This window comes from Scomber japonicus, chromosome 13 (assembly GCF_027409825.1).
Source record: "Scomber japonicus isolate fScoJap1 chromosome 13, fScoJap1.pri, whole genome shotgun sequence".
Taxonomy (NCBI): Eukaryota; Metazoa; Chordata; class Actinopteri; order Scombriformes; family Scombridae; genus Scomber; species Scomber japonicus.
The window spans coordinates 6,772,264-6,792,419 of NC_070590.1; the positions used below are offsets into that span (position 1 = coordinate 6,772,264).

Below are 20,156 nucleotides of genomic sequence, written 5' to 3' on the forward strand. Positions count from 1 at the left end.
GGTTATTACTGAAAACAAATCAAATCTACTAATAATCAGGCAGTAGATGAGTCATTCTCGGGGTCAGTGATCAGGTTTTATTACTGATAACAGATTTATTACTTCCTCATTTCTCTTTCACAACTAAAAATGAAGGTGGGAACATTGGGAAATTGTGGGAATTTAACCTTTTAATGTGTCAGCCAAGTTATGGAACTTCTTTTAAAATACTAGAAACCATTTAATCATAGTTAAAATCTACATCTGTGAGTATAAGTGCTGCTGGAAGTCAACTTTCATGATGTTCACAAGAAATATCATCATGTGAGGCGATTAAATGGCCTAATATGTTGATTATGATCCATAAACATCTTCAAAATGCTGTTTTTTTTCTTTGCAGCACTCCGTTTGCAAAACCTACTGGAGTACAAATGGTCAATTTTTTCCTGTGCTGTTACCATGTTATTGAAATATGATCCCACATGAACATTTTTTCGTGCAGTAACCAGACTTGTTTCTTTCTTTAACCTAAAAACTAAATACTCAATCTAAACTACTTTCTCTTGCACTTAATGTGTTATTCTAAGCTTTAAATACCCCCCCTTTTCCCCCTTCTTCTTTCTCTTTTATGCTCGATTTCACTACACCAAACCACATGCAGAAATCTGTCATTTTTGATGTGTCATGGTTCAAAACGTGCAAATTAAGATCATTAAAGGCAATTTAACACTTGATTTATATCAACTTGAGTACACTATTGAAATCGGCACAGATAAAACATGTAAATTTCATCTTATTATCTTATATCTTATCTTATATTCACTTTTTTACTGTGCTGTTTGAGCCATGTTATTGAAATATGATCCCACATGAACATTTTGTCGTGCAGTAATCAGACTTGGGTTTTTTTATGTTTCTTTCTTTAACCTAAAAACTAAAAACTCAAACTTAGCTATGTCTTATTTTAAAAACCCTTTTTTCCCCCCTTCTTCTTTCTCCTTTATGCTCGATTTCACGACACGAAACTACATGCAGAAATCTGTTATTTTTTATGTTTCATGGCTCCAAATGTGCATTAAAAGCAAATTAACACTTTATTCATATCAACTTGAGTCCAATCTTAAAATCGGCACAGATAAAACTTGTAAATTGGATCTAATTAAAAGTAAAATCCTAGATCTGGAGCAGCAGGGGACTCCAGTGTGAGTTGCAGTGATATTATTTACTTGAACTTTAAGAGCTGCTTGCTGGATCATTTTAACCCCAATGTTACTTCATGATATAAAAGAAAGTAGTGGATGCTTTTTCTCGACATAGGAAAACACTTTAAATTGCTATGTATAGAGAGAGAGAGAAAAAAAGAGAGAGGGAGAGAGAAAGCGGGGGTATTCTCCCTTAAAAAAAAGTGGCACATGGGACTTTTTTTTCTTTTTTTTAACAAGTTTTTTTCCCCTCTTTGCATGCTATTTAAAGAAACAGCAAAGGGGTAAAATTTAACAAACAACAACATAGTACTACATGTACACGTATGCACCAGAAAAAACACGGAGAAGTTAGTTGTTTTTGAAGCTAGACCGACCCCAAAAACAAGAAGCAACAAAGCGTTTCATGACATTAAATATGCAGCAGTCAGTGTTAGCTTCGGAGGCTACAACATACTCACCTTCCTCGGTGGGGGTTGCATCCTTAGTCCTGGACATAAAAACTACCCACAATGAAAAAAAAAAGTCGAAAGTTTATTATCTTGGAGGGAGAAGAAAAAGTTACAAGCGAGTTACAAATAAAAAAAGAAAGGTAAATCCAAGCCCTCCTCCTCCTCCTCTCTGGGTCAAGCGGCCATAGCGAGTAAAGTAGTAAGTTGAGTCCCGTTGAAAACACACACTGACCCCGGGGAGCAGAACGCACTGTGAGAGTCAAGCTGTAGGCATGGCAACAAGACTTCCGGCTCTTTTTTCAAATTAAACTGCAGTTGGAATGTTAAAATGCTACTTCCGGGAATAGTCGTCAAAATAAAAGTTGATGATCCGCGTCTGTTTTCAATTTACAGTTGTTTTTTTAAACAAATATGAGTCATTAATTAACCTTTACCCTTACATACTGTTCAGGGTCAAATTTGATCACTTTTTACATTTGAAAGCAGTAAAAACACCCTATACACATTTTCATTAGCTGAACTTTTCCTAATGTGTCCCAGAATATACAAAATGGAAATAAAGTTCATCATTTATTTTAAATATTTGTGTATAGCTGATACACATTTATGCATTTTAAAAAACAATATTCAAATAGGTTGTTTTATTCTTCATATTCTACAAAATGATAGTTATTTGAAAGTCTTTTCTCCATAAATAAATAGAATATACTCTGTTCTGTGACAGCTTCATGAAGGATAATCAAACATTTATTAATGAGTAATGGTGAATTTATGAATGCGAATTGGTGTAGAGACTAATTATGAGTCAGAAAATGAACAGTATATGAGGGTTAATTATAATATTTTTTCATATGTAGACATGCAATGCAGAACATATCATTATGACAAACTTCATTATTTCCTGGATTTTTGTGTCACCATAGTCTTCTCAAACCAAAGTTGCACCCTTGCTACTACCAATAATAATAATTATGTATAAAAAATATATTGCATGATTCTTGATGGGCGGCCATCTACCAAGACGAGTTTTCCCTGTTTGTACTACCTTGTATTCTGTGCTTTGGCAATATTTTATTTACTTTATTTTATTAGTTTATTTATCTGGGACAGTGCATATTAATAAACATTTCTGTCAATATGCCAGAATAAGCCCAAAGGCTAGTTTTCATCCTTTGTCCCTGGCCAGATGTAAGTCAGCAGCCTAAAATCAAGAAACAAATTGAAAACATTGTTTGTAAGACATGTCACTTATAATAAATATAAAACACAGAGTGACATAAGCAGAACACAAATATTGAGCAAACTACGATTGATCAAAACGACAAACAAACAGTTACAGAACAGCTTCATAGGAACATACACAAGAACAATGACAAGCAAAAACAGATGTAAGTATAACACGTATGAGCAGGAATCAATACGAGTAACAGGACAACAGGGCAATTTAAGTGCATTAACAAAGATAAATATATAAAAAACAAGTGTAAAAACATGATAATAATACTAAGGTGAATGATGAATATATCAAGACTATGCTGATAGATTTGGAGACTTATGAGACATGTTCTTAATGGTCTAGACAAGGACCTGTAAGTGTTAAGGTCCCAACAGTCCATTCATGTGCTTCTTTGCTTTACGAAACTACAATATGGTCATGTCAGTGCTTCCTCTTTGAATTGAATTGAAGTAAGAAAGAGGAAGGAGGAGAGGCGAGACAATAAGAACAATGCATAATAAGGATGCAACCTTTATCTATAGAGGGAACTGTGTTATTGAGTATTGTTTCTCTTTTATAGTAATGCCTTATTTTAGTAGATGAATAACAACAAGAGCAGACAATTTCTACTAATTAAATAGTAATTCACTGCTTTCTTTCTTGCAACCTTGATTTAAGATTCTCTGAGAAATCATTGACACGGATGCTGAGATTGATGAAAACCAGTTAAACCAGTTAGAGGCAGGTAAAAGAATTATGAGAGTATTCAGTTTTATGTCACGTTGCAAGGTTTTTCATGAGTCTGCAGCACAGTAAAAGCAGCCCTTCCTAAATCAGTCCTGGTACGATGCACCTGAAGAGCCAGAAAGTCACTGGAGTGAATAAAAAGAAGATATATGATGGTAATTTCAACAACCAGGGCTTTAAAGATACACAGACACCGATGATTATGACACAAGAGAAGACAAAAAAAAAACATATCAGAGGGGAAACAGTGGTGAGTTATAAATCTCAGGGCTGAGTGGTAACCACAATCAAAGTGTGGAGACGCCAAGGCGGCAGTGTGTCTCTAAATTTCATCCCTTATAATCCAGAACTGATAGAAAAGTTTATTTAACATCCTCTTCCTACAAAATAAAGGAAAGCTGGTTTTATTCCTGTATAAAAAAGCTAATCTTTTGTTGTAATGTTCCCACAAATTTCCAACTTATTAGCAGACAAAATTACTACTTTCACCACTACTACTACCACAAATGATTATATATGAAATAAATGATATTAATCAACAACAATGCAATCTTTATAGACAGCAAAGTTCCTGAATAGGGGCTTAACCCTCACACACTGTTCATATTGTGACTCATAATTAGTCTCTACAGCAATTCACTTTCATAAATTCCCCCAAATCAATCATCAATAAATGTTTGGTTATTCTTATGGGGGAAAAAAGACATTCACAATCATTATTTTATGGTCCAGAATAACATTTAATAGAATATGATGAATGTTTGAATGGTGACACAGGTCAAATTTGTACATTTACATATATAAATGTGTATCAGCTGCACAATATGTAACATTTTTTGTAAACTTTGGGTCACATAACAGAAATTCCACCATGAAGAAATGTATATATGGTGTTTTAACAGCTCTCAAATGTAAAATAAATGGATCAAATTTGACCCTGAACAGTATGTAAGGATTAAAAGGTAAAACTGTAGGAGGATATTGAGATCACCTTTGTACAAAAGAATACCAGATACTCAGGACTGGCTGCTGAGTGCAGGAGAGGACCACCATCTCCCCAGTGGAGATTTGGATACTGAGGCTCCGTTGGGCCGTCAAGGAGTGATGCCCAGCAGATTACACCAGCTAGCTGTACATTAACAGAGACATATAACTGTTTTTATTATTAAGAGACACTGCAGATTACTACTACACTAGTACACTACATTTTACATTCACATTTTGTCATTTGGCAGATTTGCACTTACAATTGAGGCAAGACAATCGTGAAGAAACATGGCACAAATTCTCAAGTAGCTAAACAAGTGGAAGTGAAATGAAAAAGAGCGCTAATTAAAAGTATAAAAACAACTGGCAGTATAGAAAAGTGCATATAAAATACCATAAAAAATCAATAAAGTAGTGCAACCACCAACAAAGTGCTGAAATGTGTTTAACCCTGGGATTCTGTATGCTTTATTTCAGCTGATAATTACAACATATAATACATACAGAAGCGGAGGAATAGGAGTTAATAGAGGCCAATTGGCTTATTCTTGATCCAGCTGTGATTTTAACACAGCTGCATGTTGCAAAATTTCAATGTAATCCAGACTGGTCCTGATCCAAAGAAGTGTAAAGCATTATATGAGATGTATTTGAGGCTCTTTTTTAATTTATTCTCTATTATTTAAAGAATTTCGAGTATGTATTAGGGAATTATGTCATCTTCTTCTCTCTCATTTTACAAATATTTATAGATTAGGAGCCGGGTAAAGGAAAACAACATTTTACCAGTAAAAATAATAGACAATTTGACATCTCAGAGGAACATCATTTCAAATATGTACCCATTCCTGTCATAACTAGCGAGAAGAAACAGGGAAAATATCCTGTGTGAGTCAGCAGTACAAATATTAAAAGACTTGTATTATGACAACAGCTAAGAAATATATCCTACCACAATAAAAGTCTGATTTATTTAACCCATTTTGTACCTCAGAGAACATTATGTGTAATGTAAATGGTTAAAAAAATTGATTTAACATCAATTTAGGGTTTATATGTCTATTTGTGTCTTTTTGTATATTGAAAAAGTTCAATACAAAGATTTCAAAATAAAATAACATCAATTTAAACTATTTTTCTCAAAAGAGGTTGTATTGTTTGTTAAATTTAATTGGCATTATTAAAGAAGAAAATATGAATTTGTATTAAAAATGTAAGATTATTTTATCCAACTGAGGACTGATCATCTTCTTGTTATAAATGCTCTTTGACAGTGTTTGACTTGTACCCTCTAGTGGCTGTGTCCTCTCTCCTCTGTATGCCGAGTAGTGTTGTTAAGTATATTTGTGTAACCTTTGTGTCGTCCTCCCGGGTCAAATTGACCCTGTCTGTTTTGACTGTTCCTTCTTTCCTCCTTTCCTTCTTTCCTTCCTTCCTCCCTTCCTTCTTTCCTTCCTTCCTTCCTTCCTTCCTTCCTCCCTCCTTTCCTTCCTTCCTTCCTACCTGGGAGGAAGACACGAAAGTTAAAGCAGCTGAGACCAGAGAATTCTTACATTTCTTTCTTTTCTTTCTCCAAATGATGAATAGAAATATCAAATGATCAAAATAGCTGCAGATTAACTTCTGACTAATCATTGAACTGACTTCATCATTGCAGCTCTAATCTGTATTCATGCTGAGTCGTTGCATGCAGCGTGAAGCACCAGAGGTCAGTTATCTGTCGGGTTCACAACATGACATCAAGCTCTCATCACAAAACAGACTAAATGTCCAACTGGGCAATCTTAAAGAGATAAATATCACTTTTTCATGACATATCATATCTGTCACCTTAGTTAGTGTTATTCATATGACATTAATGAACTAATGTGTTGTACTCTACTACTGTATATCACACATCCCACATCACAAATGAGATAATTTCCCTCCTGTTGCCCTTTAGACAAAATATAAAAACCTGTACCAAGTTCTGGTTTATAAGTGTGCTCAGTCTTCCTCTCATTATGCCCAACTTCCTCTCACCCTGCCTGTTATTGTGAGGGCATCCTGGCCTGGTTCACTTTCAGAGAGATTAACAAGGTTTCACTTCACACAGCAGCTAAACCAGATGTGTCAAACTCTCACTAGGTTCACCACATATAGTCCTATTTGAGCTCAAGTGGGTCAGACCTTTAAAACCACTGCATAATAACATATAATATATACAAAATACATATAATAACTTTACTATAATAAATCATCTAGGGGGTAACCTGGTGAGAGATACTGATCAAATGTGTCCAAGTCCACTGAGAAGAATTTTGACTTGTAATGTGATTCAGATTTGAAGGGCAATTATCTCAAGTTGGATCTCCATGGGAAAATCAGAAGCCTTGACTGTGAATGGTGAGTTAAAATAAGTGAGAATATTGGAAAAACTGGAATTACTTCTCTACTACTTCTTTCCACACTTTGCAATGTTATCCAGTGGGCCGGATTTGACCCTTTGGTGGGCAAGTTCTGGTACACGGGTCATATGTTTAACACCTCTGAGTTGAAGAAGTACTTAAAACACTGCTACTTAACCCTCATGTCGTCCTCCCGGGTCAAATTGACCCCGTCCGTTTTGACTGTTCCTTCTTTCCTCCCTTCCTTCTTTCCTTCCTTACCTCCTTCTCTCTTTCTTTCCTCCCTCCTTCCTTCTTTCCTCCCTCCTTCCCTTCCTCCCTCCATCCTTTCCTTCCTTCCTCCTTCCCTTCTTCCCTCCCCCGTTCCTCCCTCCTTTCCTTCCTCCCTCCATCCTTTCCTTCCTTCCTCCTTCCCTTCCTCCCTCCCTCCTTCCTCCCTCCTTTCCTTCCTTCCTTCTTCCTCCCTCCCTTCCTTCCTTGACTCAAGGACAACAGGAGGGTTAATTAAATGTTTGAAAGCATCAACAGTGAATTGGACTGTAAGAATCAAAAGTAAAAATGGTCATTGAGTTTAGATACAGAAGTTTAGTCCACTGGTTCCACTGGTTCCCAGTTTAGGGGTCACCAAAAGAGACAATCCCCTCTGTCACCAGAGGAAATTATGCCCCAGAAGCATAACCCACCCAAAAGTGATGAGTTAAGAGCAGCAGGACATGTAGATTCTTGTTGAATGTTGAAGACTCAAAGAAATTATAACACTGTGTTGTGCTCTGAGCTATTTTACAGAACTGGTTGATATCTCGGCTTCACATTACACACATTCCCCTAAATTAGTGAAAGTCAAGATTCACCAACGAGACTAATTCATCCATTCAGGATACATTTACAAAAGTAAATGAAAGTATGAGGGCACATACCACACACACAGAGAGAGAGAGAGAGAGAGAGAGAGAGAGAGAGAGAGAGAGAGAGAGAGAGAGAGAGAGAGATTTCACTGTGCATTACTTGTATTAGTCCAACTCACGCAACAGCCCACAATTAGGCCATAATATTAGGGCCATATATGTTATAAATACTGGGCTGGAGGAGGTAGGGGGTAATATTTATATATTTAGTTGTACATTTGTGAGAAAAAAAAGGTGTTTTATTCTGCCAAGCAGTCACATAGACTCACTTTGCAACAGTGAATAGACGTCGCTTGTCTTGCATTATGCCTGCTGTGAAATAACTGATCAACAGTTGGGTTTAGCAATAAGGAGATACTTGTGTAACCGAGCGTTAAAGACATACTTACATAGATTATAAAATAAAAACATGGAGGCTGCAGCTTGAACAGGAATATATTATGCTCATTCAATCATGTACATCCACATACTCTCATTTCCGTTCTACCTTTCGATCATCAGTTTATTTCTCATACATTTGAGGGACTGGAACAGAAAATAGTGTATGTGGATGTGGATTTTTGTTTGTATAAATGAAAAGCATGACTTGCTTCCTGCTGGAAAAATGTTTCTTGTACTGAAAACTCTATTATTTGTGATTAAATTAATGTTTGATGATAATGTTTTCGTGACGCCCACAGATGTCTGATTTTACTACCTTCGGGGAGCTTGCTTGTATTATTTTTCTCTTTGTAAAACTTAAAGACAGGTATATTTAACCCCAAACATAACATAAGAGATATGCAGCTATTTGAAATACCTATTAGTAAGACTAAATGCCATGGAAGTGTGACACTTTATATTAAATAAATGAAAATTAAATAAAGAGACATTAGTGTATTTTTACGTTACCAGCTCCTCAGCTTCATTTTTTAAAGTTTTTTTCCTAGCTAATAACAAAATTACTTTTTTACATTATTGGCAAAAAGTTATTAGTTTTAGAAATTGTATTACAGTATGTTGTTGGCTGCTACACTCTGTTCTGTAGAAACGTGTTAAAGAGGATTATAGATTATAGAGTTAAATATTAAAATACTTAAATGAAACAGGTTTATTATAGAATATAACTTCAGCATTAAGTTTTTATTTTTTTGGAGTTTGGGAACAATGATGTAATTAATCTCATGACATTAGACACTCCCATACAGTAGATGGCAGCACGCACCTTTAACATCGGTTTGTAGTCCGTCTAGAAAACAACGAAGAAGAAGAGATAGGAAGAGGAGGAGAAGGAGTAATGCTGCTCCCATGCTGTTGTTTTGGTTGGTTAACTTCACACACATAGTCCGACTAACCAAGCCATTGACCTGGGAGCCATGTCAGCGTGGCGGAGGCTGCATGTGTTGGTGCGGCCGGCTCTCACCTGCAGCCGGAGCCGGCTCACACAGCACCGCACCGGGCTGTGCTGCAGCCTGAGCACCGGTGTACCTCTCCGCAATGACTTCTTTAAAGGTTAGAGGAGAAGGGGGGAGACAACACACAAACATTACTTTAGAAATCCTTAAATTACCACATATGAGTCTGTGACATCTGAACAACTTTTGATTCATGCATGCATCTAAATCTGCAATTAACTAATTTATTTTTACATGCTTATATGCGCATATGTAAATGATGTTATATGTGCAGTGGATAGATATACTACAAGGCAATGAAGAGGGGTTAAAGATTGACTCAGACATTGTTTTAAGATTTACAGACAGGTGACAAATTAAAGGAGAAACTGGTCTAAACAGGTCTAAATGCTTGACCCCTACTGTGAAGGGCTTTATTATGCTAGTATTATTGTTATCGGGGCATAGTTTGGGTCCACTTGTCCTCTTTTAGAGGGAAGAGTCACTGCAAATTAATACAGAGTTGTTCTGATTGATTTCCTTTTATCCTATAATGAAACATTTGGGTGGTGGTCTCCTCCAGGATGACAGTTCCCCCATCCACAAGGCATGAGGGGTCACTGAATGATTTAGTGTGAAAATGATGTGAATCAGATGTTAAAGCCTCTGCAGTCACTGGATCTCAACACTGTATTAGAGATTTTGCACAAAAGTGTTAGACAGCGCTCTCCACCACCACCATCATCAAAACAGCAATTGAGGGAATATTTTCATTCCTCCAGTAGAGTTAAGAGATTTAAGATGTAGATAAGATCAGATAAGATAAGATGTGTCTTTATTGAGGAGGAATTCAAATTGACACAAGCAGTATAGTGAAAAAAAGTACCAGCATAAGGGTGAAAGTGATCACATCAAAACATAAAATACAATTATACAGTAAACTGGATGTTTGTGTAAATAAATCTGGAATATATAAATGTGCAATATGCAGAAGATCCTGAGATTATATGCATGTGCAATTTTCCTGAGATTTACATACAGTACATACATATTTACATATTTACATAACCTCATACAGATAAAAATAAATGTGCAATGTGCAGAAAATCTGGGAGGAATTCAAATTGACGTAACCAGTACAGTAAAAAAAAAAAAGTAACAGCGTAAGGGTTAAAAGTGATAAAAATGAAGTGAATAAAATACTAATATATACTGTAGTAAACTGGCTCTGTACGTCTGCAATATATAAATGAGCCATTTGCAGAAGTTCCTCAGATTATATGCATGTGCAATGTTCCTGAGATTTACATACATACTATACATGCATATTTACATAACCTCATACAGTTAAATATAAATGTGCAATGTGCAGGAGTTTCTGAGATATATGCATGTGCAATGTTCCTGAGATTTACATACATACATATTTACATAACCTCATACAGATAGAAATAAATGTGCAATGTGCAGACAATCTGATGTTATATACATGTGCAATGTTCCTGGGATTTACATAGTGAGATCAAATAAATCAATGCAATGTAGATTGAATGCAAAAGCACTTATAAGCTGTTCTGGTGGCCCAACACTATACTAATACTTTAAGTTGGTTATTTCTTTAATTTGTCCCCCTGTCTATGTATAAAATGCTACTTTGAACAATAAGGTGTATCTGATATGATTTTTCCACAAAAATAATCTTGTTAAGATCCTTAAAATTACATCTACTTCTTTTCCATTCATTAAAAATTCACTGTAAAGTCCATCCTCAGTGTTTGTGCAGTGGAGGCTTCACGTTTCCATATCACACTTAATGTAAGTTTGGACCGGAACCGGCCTCTAAACTATGTGCGATGTCACAAATCATGCTCGTAGGCCCACCCCTTAAAAATTGGATTTTCAATTAGCTCAGAGAAGCTTTCCCACTTCCAGCAGATGAATGTGAAAACAGCCTTCAAGTGTCATAGATATGAAGAAAAGCACATTTCTTTTGAGAGGAGGAGGGACTTTTAAGTTTCTGCTTTTGTGTCACTGCAGACTTGGAGGCCCAGCTGGCTGCTATGAGGAAGAAGGCGTCGGACGCTCTACCGGGGAGCGGCTGGACCCCCCTGGAGATCAACCCGAATCTTCCACCGGAGAGGGCCGACATCGTGATCGTTGGAGGCGGTGTGGTGGGCTGGTCCATCGCCTACTGGCTGAAGCAGAGGGAGAGGATACGAGAAGGGGTGAAGGTTATCGTGGTGGAGAAGGACCCGACGGTGAGCAGCAAAGTTTTTTTTTAATGCATAATTTATTACACATATTTAAATCAGTAGTAAATGCTTCCAAAATGTAAATGGTGAAATTTGTCTATATGCAAAATTTAAAGGACAGGTTCACAGTTTTTCAAGTCTGTCTTAAAACAAGAGTCAGGTGAATACTGAAAAAGGTTTTCCTTGCTGTAATCATTCCTCCTGTTCATACTGACTATTAAAATATCTACAAATGTAATTTCAATGTTGATCAAGTGAATCAAGTGATGAAGGCCAAAATCCACAGTGTGTCCATGCAGTTTATTTAAAAGTAGATATGAAGCTTATATGAGGCTTCAGCAGTCTGAGTTAGTCACATCAAGTGGATATCTGACACATTTACAGTCTTTTTAGCTTCAAATTCCCTCTTTGTGTTTCCCTTTTGAGCTGTGGTGGATGAATAGTAACAAAAAGAGAGACTTGGCCATTAAAAAGACTGTAACGTTGAAACATAGAAGACTTGATTTGACTCATATTGGACGACTGAAGCTTCATTTTAGCTTCAGATAATCTTTTAAATACAATTTTTGCACAGAAAAAGGACTGCTTTTTAGTCTCATGATACCAGATCATCTGAAATTTTCACCTAAATGCATGGTAGTTGCTCAAATGACTGTGAGAATGGCCGCTGACAAACCTATGCCCCTTCCAGAAATTATGCTCTCCCACCCATTCTCCTCTGTAGTGAGCTGCATGAGCCACCTTAAAGACTTTGAATTGGTTCCTTAATTGTTTCCACTCAGTGTTATCAACAAAACCTGGGAGATAAACCTCAGTCTCTCTGTGAGCAAAGCATTTAGAGATGGGACCAATGAGGAGACGGTTAAAATATCTTCTGAATTGTTTACAGCTCCTAAGAGTTGAGGTCATATACAGCAGGCCTGTGCTCTTATGTAATTCCTCACTAATTGCTTTCTCCCTGCATGTGATTCCTCCTCAGTACTCTCAGGCCTCCACCGTGCTGTCAGCCGGGGGGATCCGCCAGCAGTTTTCCCTTCCCGAGAACATCCACCTCTCCCTGGCGTCCGCGGACTTCATGAGGAACATCAATGTAGGTCACGCTGAGAGTCACTATGTTCCTGCTCGCTCTCTTGTACGGAGCTTCTCTCTCGGATCGCTGAGCTCGCTCTCGTAATGAATGACGAGCTCTTAAATCATTAAATGTCAGAGTGAGTCATGATGCTCAGAGCTGGTGTTGTGTTAATGTTTGTGCATGAGCAGCTTGTATGCAGGCTGAGGGTCGACCGAGTGTGATAAATTGATGCAAATAGAGTCAGCGCTAGTTTGAGACTGAATAGTTTGTGTCTTGGATAAATAAATGGTCATGGGTTGCATTGCATTTTGGGTAATGTAGGCGTCAGGCTTTGATAGGGGAGAAAAATATGAGGAATGAAAAAGATATCCTGCAGCTCATCTGTATAATAAGATAATATAATGATAATGTTACAGGAGTGTAATGATAAATTGATAGAGTACTCTTTTAAAGGGATAGTACGACAATTTGTGAATTATCTTTGGGCCCTAGTTTTGTATGCAAAATTTAAAGGACAGGTTCACAATTTTTTAAGTTTTGAAAGTAGATGATCAGCTTATATTCAGCTTTGGTTAGTCATATTAAGTGGATATATGACATATTTACAGTCTTTTTAAGCATCAAATTCCCTCTTTGTGTTTCCTTGTTTGGCTGTGGTGGAAGTATAGTAACAAAAAGGGGGACTTGGCCATTAAAAACACTGTAATGTTGAGAGATACCTACTTGATTTGACTCATTTGGGCAGCTGAAGCTTCATATTAGCCTCTGTTTGTTAGCCTAAAAATGATTAAATGTGGACGTTAAAGAGTATAAAGTGACTGTGACAGTGTCTCTCACCTCCTCAGGAACACCTCAGCGTGATGAACGAAGACCCAGTGGATCTGCAGTTCAACCAATCAGGATACCTCTTCCTGGCTAGTCAGGAGGTGGCTCACATCATGGAGGAGAACTACAGCACCCAGAGGTGTCGATCCTCTTTTAATCAAGTCCAGCCTTTCCTTTTAGAAATTTAAGCTCAGTATTTTGTTTCAGGGGCAAAAGTATTTATCAATCAATAATCTGATTTTAGGGAAGCTGGAGCCAAAGTTTCACTTCTCTCTCCTACACAACTGAAGGAGAAATTTCCCTGGATAAACACAGATGGTGTGGCGCTCGCTTCATACGGTGAGCACTTTAAGATCTTATAGAATATGTGGGATTATTAATTATAGCATTAATCTTCATTTTACACCTGTCCCGGTCTGCAGGGTTGGAGAACGAGGGCTGGTTTGACCCCTGGACGCTGCTGAACGCCTTTAAAAGGAAGGCGATATCTATGGGAGTCATTCCGTGCTGCGGAGAAGTTACAGGTTTGTCACTTTATCACAGGACATGGGAAAGTGTGTCCAGATTTTTATGGTTAAAGTGTAATTCTGCTTATTTTTGATTTCTGTCTTTTACTTTTAGCAGCTCTGAAATCATTTTAATATTATTGTATTAACGTCTACGTCTTGCACAGGTTTTAAACATACAACAATCATGGTGAGAACCGCTGACGATCAACAAGTGGGCATCCGGAGAATACAATCTGTCAGAGTAAGCAGCATGAAGTGAACATTTAATGTCATGTTTCACATAATTTCTATCAAGGCAATGGTTTAATTTCTTTTTTTTGGTAATATTGAACGTTATAATCTCGAGCTGCAGGTAACAATTATTTTCATTGTCTGTAAAATATTAGAAAATTTCATGTATAACTGAGTATTTTTTTAATTTTTTATCTAAAACAACTCGACATTTTACCCTAACCCTAAAAGTAAGATCTCTTTTGTACTCAGCTCACTATATAATTTTAAAGACGTGAACACATTTTCCATGTATTTTAACCCTCAAGTTGTCCTCGAGTCAAGGAAGGAAGGGAGGGAGGAAGAAGGAAGGAAAGGACGGAGAGAGGAAGGGAGGAAGGTAGGGAGGAAGGAAAGGGGGAAGGAAAGGAAGGAAGGAAGGGAGGAAGGAAGGAAGGAAGAAGGAAGGAAAGGAGGGAGAAAGGATGGAAGAAGGAAGGAAAGGAGGGAGGAAAGAGGGAAAGAGGGAAGGAAGGAAAGGAGGGAGGAAGGACAGACGGAGGGAAGGAAGGAAGTAACAGTGAAAACAGACGGGGTCAATTTGACCCAGGATGACGACACGAGGGTTAAACGCTATCAAAGATCAGAAGCTCTTTCTGCTTGACTAACACACACCGCCACAGTAACAGCAACAGCACAGTGTTATTATGTTGTATACATGACGGGAGATCATCTGGTGTGGAGCAGGTGCAGATGCCTAACAGCCTGGAGTACCAGCCGGTTGAATGCGCCATTGTGGTGAACGCAGCGGGAGCCTATTCTGGTAAATTGGCAGAGATGCTGGGAATGGGCTTCGGTGCCAAAGACACCTTCGCTGGAGTTCCACTGCCTGTTGAGCCTCGGAAAAGGTAATGTGACTTTAAGGGGCCTTTTTTTTCTCTCCCCTATTTTGAAAAAGTACTGTCAAGATGTCTGTTTCCCTTTTATTGAGAGAGCTGGCAGTGTTTGCATGCCTCTTCATACAAGTGCAGTAAAGCCTTCTGACAGTCTTTATTTAACTCTCACAATTAGTCTCTACACCTATTCAGATTCATAAATACCCCATCAGTCATCAACCCTCTTGTTGTCCTCGAGTCAAGGCAGGAAGGGAGGATGGAAGGAAGGAAGTATGGAGGGAATAAGGAAGGAAAGGAGGAAGAAGGAAGGAAGGAAGGAAGGATGGAGGGAATAAGGAAGGTAGGAGGGAGGAAGGAAAGAAGGAAGGGAGGAAGGAAAGGAGGAAGAAGGAAGGAAAGGAGTAAGGGAGGGAGGAAGGAAGGAAAGAAGGACAGAGGAAAGAAGGAAGGGAGGAAGGGAGGAAGGGAGGATCAGTCAAAACAGACGGGGTCAATTTGACCCGGGACAACAGGAAGGTTAATTCATGTTTGATCAATCTTATGTGAACATTTTATAGAATTTTTTTAATAAACAGAGGTCAAATTTGTACCTAAAAAATGTACAGAAATTTTAAAAATGCATTTTATTTCCATATTGGGACACATTTGGAAAATTCTGGTTTAAATAAATGTGTCTAAGGTGTTTTTACAGCTCTCAAACCCTCAAAAAAGGGTCAAATTTGACCCTGAACAGTGTGTAAGGGTTAAACTCCAGTGAACCGGATAAGTGAGAGGCTTTAGAGTGCTGACTCTCAACTTTAATTTGAGGGTGCTCACGTCCACGTCTGATTAACTGCGCGAAAATTGTAGCTCTTTTAAAACATAATCACAGAGGGTAAAGAAAAAAAGTGCTATAGGTCATTTACTGCTCGCTCAGTCAGTATGGACGTGAACACCCTTAAACACCCTGAAATCAACATTTTAACCAAGATCATCTCTCTTTCTCTGCATATATGAGCTTTACTTTATTTGGTACTTTTACTTATTATTCATTAGGAACAAAAATCATCATCTGCAGTCCCTGAGCAGCTTGATATGATAAAATAAGCAAAAAAGACATAGAAAAAAACCCTCCATAAAAGCACATGTAAAGCCACATTATGTTCTATTCTGTACTAATTTGACAAAAATAGATATTATAGTCAAATTAAAAGGAAATATCTTTAACACCTGAACTATTTAGTGACTCAGATTGCATTAAAACCAATCAGCATCAATAAACAGAAGTGGTTGTAGGTAAATGTACAGTAATGGTTAAATGGTTAAATGGTTGAAATGTCATCACACAGCTTCTGCTTCAAATCAAATGACCGCATTTTTTTGGAGCGGTGTCAGTGAGGGGTTACTAGAGTTCATCTGACATGGCTGTGGGTGCAGATCAAATGAGAAAGGTCAGGAACCGCAGCTTCTAGAGTGTCCTGTATATAGCAGGAGTCAGCAATTAAGTTCAACCATGGGCCAAATGTGCAGGCACAGTGGAAACACGTGTTTTTGTTGATGCTCAGGAGGGTTTTATCCTCATTTTAAAATATTCAACATGTAACTGAATACATATATTGCTGTTTTTAATTATTTGAAATAAATATTTTTGACTTTTTTCATTAAATATTTTTATTTTATTTTCCAAAATCGACATGAACTAATGAATACATTTTCAAATGAGAGATAAATCTTGCTTTATTAGAAATTATCTCCCTTATAAATCATGTCAGTATCCATGAAAAACACCTGAACTTAGATTTTGTTGCTTAATAGGAACACTTTACTTGGATTAAATAATATAAATAGTTACATTAATTATTACATTTTAAATAGAGTAACTAGTAATCTGTAACCTTTTACATTTCCAAAGTAACCTTCCCAACCCTTCATTCGTTAGTAATTGAAGCTGAGGTACCTTTTTGTTAATGCTGTTATCTACTGTAGATTTATAAAGAGACATCTATAAAAGGATCAACTTGAGCTTTTGTCAGTGGGTCAAATATTTGTGCTGGAGGGACACATTTGGCCCACATGCAGCTATTTCATGTCACTGCTCTACATTATACTCTATATGAGTGGTTCCCAAACTTTATTTAGACGACGGGAAATCTTCATGGGAATTAGTTTTGTCTGCTGAGCATCTGAAAAACTCACAAACCTCAAATTCGGCTTGTTTAAGCAGTCAAAATGTAAATAAAATATGATTTAATGCATTGTTGCATTAATTTGAAATCAAATTAAATGCACCATAAATGTAGAATGGCATGAGATATTTTGCAGCATCATTGAGCCTTCCTCAAGAAACCTCTGCATTATAGTATACTCTTTATTTAATGAAACGTGTCACAAACTGGCTCAACATATGTGACACGGAGGGGAGACAAGTCAGAGTTCAAGTGTGATGTGGAGAGTAGTGGCATCAGTGGTGAATGTAGTGTGTGGATGAGTGAGACATTTTTGTGCTGGTGTTGAGTGTAAAAGGAAAACGCCAAAACGAACCCAGAACCTGTAGCGGCGTGGAGCCAAGGAGAGAGAGAGACCAGGCATGAGACCAGGCTGGCATTTATCACCTTGGTAGAGGCCTAGCCAGGTGTCAGCACCTTGCCCTAACGACCCTCCCTGACTGCCAACTCCTGCAGGAAGTAATCAACTGTATGATAGCGAGCAGAAAGGGAGGGGTTGTAACATGTGAAAGTACAGTTTATACATTAATGCAAGTATGTACTGGATGTAAGAACTTGAAGAACATCCTTGTACCACTAATCTCTCCCTCCATCTTTTTCCAGGTATGTCTACGTAGTCCACTGTCCTGATGGTCCAGGTCTCGACACTCCCTTCCTGATCGACTACTCTGGAGTTTACTTCAGAAGGGAGGGGTTAGGAGGGAACTACATCGCTGGGATGTCACCTGAGGAGGTTTGTTGTTTTGTCTCAGCTGTTTCCTTGACTATTATAAAGAAGAACAAACGGTATTAAAGAAGAAAAAAAGAGATCTAAGTGTTTATCAGTTTGTCTGTCCTCAGGAGGAGGAGCCGGATATCAGCAATCTAGAGGTGGATCATCAGTTTTTTGAGGAAAAGATTTGGCCCAGCTTGGCCCATCGTGTTCCTGCTTTTGAGAAACTAAAGGTAAGGAGGGTTTGGGACACTTATAATTGATGAGCACATGAGGGTTTTTTTGTTTAAAGGCCTAAAACGGTCTATCAGAGGTAGGAGTGGGAATTGAGAACCAGTTTCTAAATTGTCAGATCGATCAGAGCTTATCGAGTTCCTCTTATCGATGCCCAGGAACGGAAGAAGCGGAACTCATCTGTGAGGGTCTGTGACTGTCTACAGCACGACACACGCTGAGGTTATCTTCAGCTGTCTTGTAGTTCATCTTCAAAAACGGCAGCGGTTGTTTTCATTTAAAGACTAAATAATTAACTTTGTAAGATGCTTTCAAATTAATTAATGTAGTTCATTTTTGACTGCAGAAAGAATTGATCAGGAATGAATCGGACTTATATGCAGGGTCGATAATGGCATTGATATCAATAAAATCTTATCAATTCCTATCCCTAATCGGAGGTTAGAGAGTGGCTGTCACAGCTGTCAATCATGACATTATAACCCCCTTTTTTATATCGTCAAATAACTAATTGAAGGCAAGGCAAGGCAGTTTTATGTATATAGCGCATTTCATACACAATGGCAACTCAATGTGCTTTACATAAAACATTTAGCATTAACAACAAACTTGGCAGAAAAATAAGCACTAGGATAAGCATCAGTGTTAGAAGAACTGCCCTAAAATGACAGAAACCATCTTTAGAAAATAATTATTCGACGTGTACTTTGATTGTTTTAGTTTGGCTAAAGGGGATGCAATTTATGACCTGTACTGCAGGCAGCCACTAGGGGGCAATCAAGGTGTTTTGGCTTTATTTTTAAGGAGCTATCATGACGTCCATATTTATTATTTTAGTCAGTGGTCTGAAACAGATCATTTTAGCTCCTCTTCTCACATTTTTACACATGTTCACCATAAGTTTTGGCACTTTAAACATGTTTAACTGACATATAAAAACTAACCGAAAATCACAAAAAGCATGACATGTCCCCTTTAAGCCTCAGCCTTTTACAGATCAGACTTACCTCTCGTTCCTCTCCTCAGGTGAGCAGTGCGTGGGCGGGTTTCTATGACTACAACACCTTCGACCAGAACGGCATCATCGGGATTCACCCTCTGATCAATAACATGTACTTTGCCACCGGCTTCAGCGGCCACGGCCTGCAGCACTCCCCCGCTGTGGGTCGCGCCGTGGCAGAACTGATCCTGGACGGGAACTTTAAAACGCTGGACTTGAGCAACTTCGGCTTCAAACGAATTCTGACCCAGGAGCCGATGTTAGAGAGGAACATCGTTTAGATGAGGACTCCCTGGACTCCTACCGTCCACACTCCTGCCAAAGCAAAGGATCATTCAGGTTTTCTACAGCTGTGGGTCTTATTTTAGTGTCTCCTCGTCACTATAATAACATTTTACTCATCATGTTAATCGCTGAAACCTGGAAGTGGAGCCTCATCGTGACAGTAAAGTCCGAAAAGGGGATGAAACAGGAGCAGACGGTTCACTCCCTGTGTCCTATAGACTGTCAACATTGATTTTTAACCCTTAGCAACCTTTAATGAATTGTTCTTTATGCCCAAACCAAATCAAATCTTAACCACAGCAATGTGATAATAACAGTGTTTTGGAATAATACTAATAATGTATATTATTAATATAATGATATTAAACTTTATTTTTGTAGCACCTTTCCAAACCAAAAGTTAGAAGGTGCTTCACATAAGACAGTATATACTATTTAAGTAGAATAAAATGAACAGAATAACATAGAGAAAAACACAATATAAGCATAAATATATGAAACATTAATAAATAAAACAACTGACTCAGCTGATCTAATACTGGGGGGGGGTTGTTCATCAGCGTTGGAGCTACAACAGTAAAAGCAGTTCTGCACATTAAGTCATCCTGCCAGTGTATGTGTTTTATTTTGGAGCATAATTATAATAATTAACGTATTTCTGAAGGGAAAATGTTACACACGTTTGGGTCGAACTGCGGTGTGTGTGTGT

At 37.8% G+C, this 20,156-nt stretch overlaps 2 protein-coding genes across 3 annotated transcripts in view; one reads left to right on the forward strand and one right to left on the reverse strand.

Moving 5' to 3' along the window:
- Positions 1-1,863, reverse strand: part of LOC128371569 (F-BAR and double SH3 domains protein 2-like) — a 37,844-nt gene extending 35,981 nt beyond the window's left edge. Inside the window, exon 1 of the mRNA XM_053331922.1 lies at positions 1,643-1,863. Within this exon, the coding sequence (XP_053187897.1) occupies positions 1,643-1,663 (21 nt within the window). The 5' untranslated portion in view covers positions 1,664-1,863. The remainder of the gene's footprint in view (positions 1-1,642) is intronic.
- A 7,279-nt stretch (positions 1,864-9,142) lies between these two features.
- Positions 9,143-19,834, forward strand: foxred1 (FAD-dependent oxidoreductase domain containing 1). 2 transcript variants are annotated; one of them, XM_053331927.1, is made up of 11 exons: positions 9,143-9,366; positions 11,286-11,506; positions 12,480-12,590; positions 13,418-13,536; positions 13,642-13,736; positions 13,820-13,921; positions 14,071-14,147; positions 14,864-15,024; positions 17,820-17,949; positions 18,042-18,161; positions 19,189-19,834. In XM_053331927.1, the coding sequence occupies exons 1-11, from the start codon at positions 9,231-9,233 to the stop codon at positions 19,441-19,443; spliced, it is 1,527 nt and encodes a 508-aa protein (XP_053187902.1). In that variant the 5' UTR covers positions 9,143-9,230; the 3' UTR covers positions 19,444-19,834. The 2 variants fall into 2 exon arrangements, with proteins under 2 accessions (XP_053187902.1, XP_053187904.1); XM_053331929.1 differs by having other exon boundaries at positions 18,057-18,161.
- Positions 19,835-20,156: the final 322 nt, after the last annotated feature.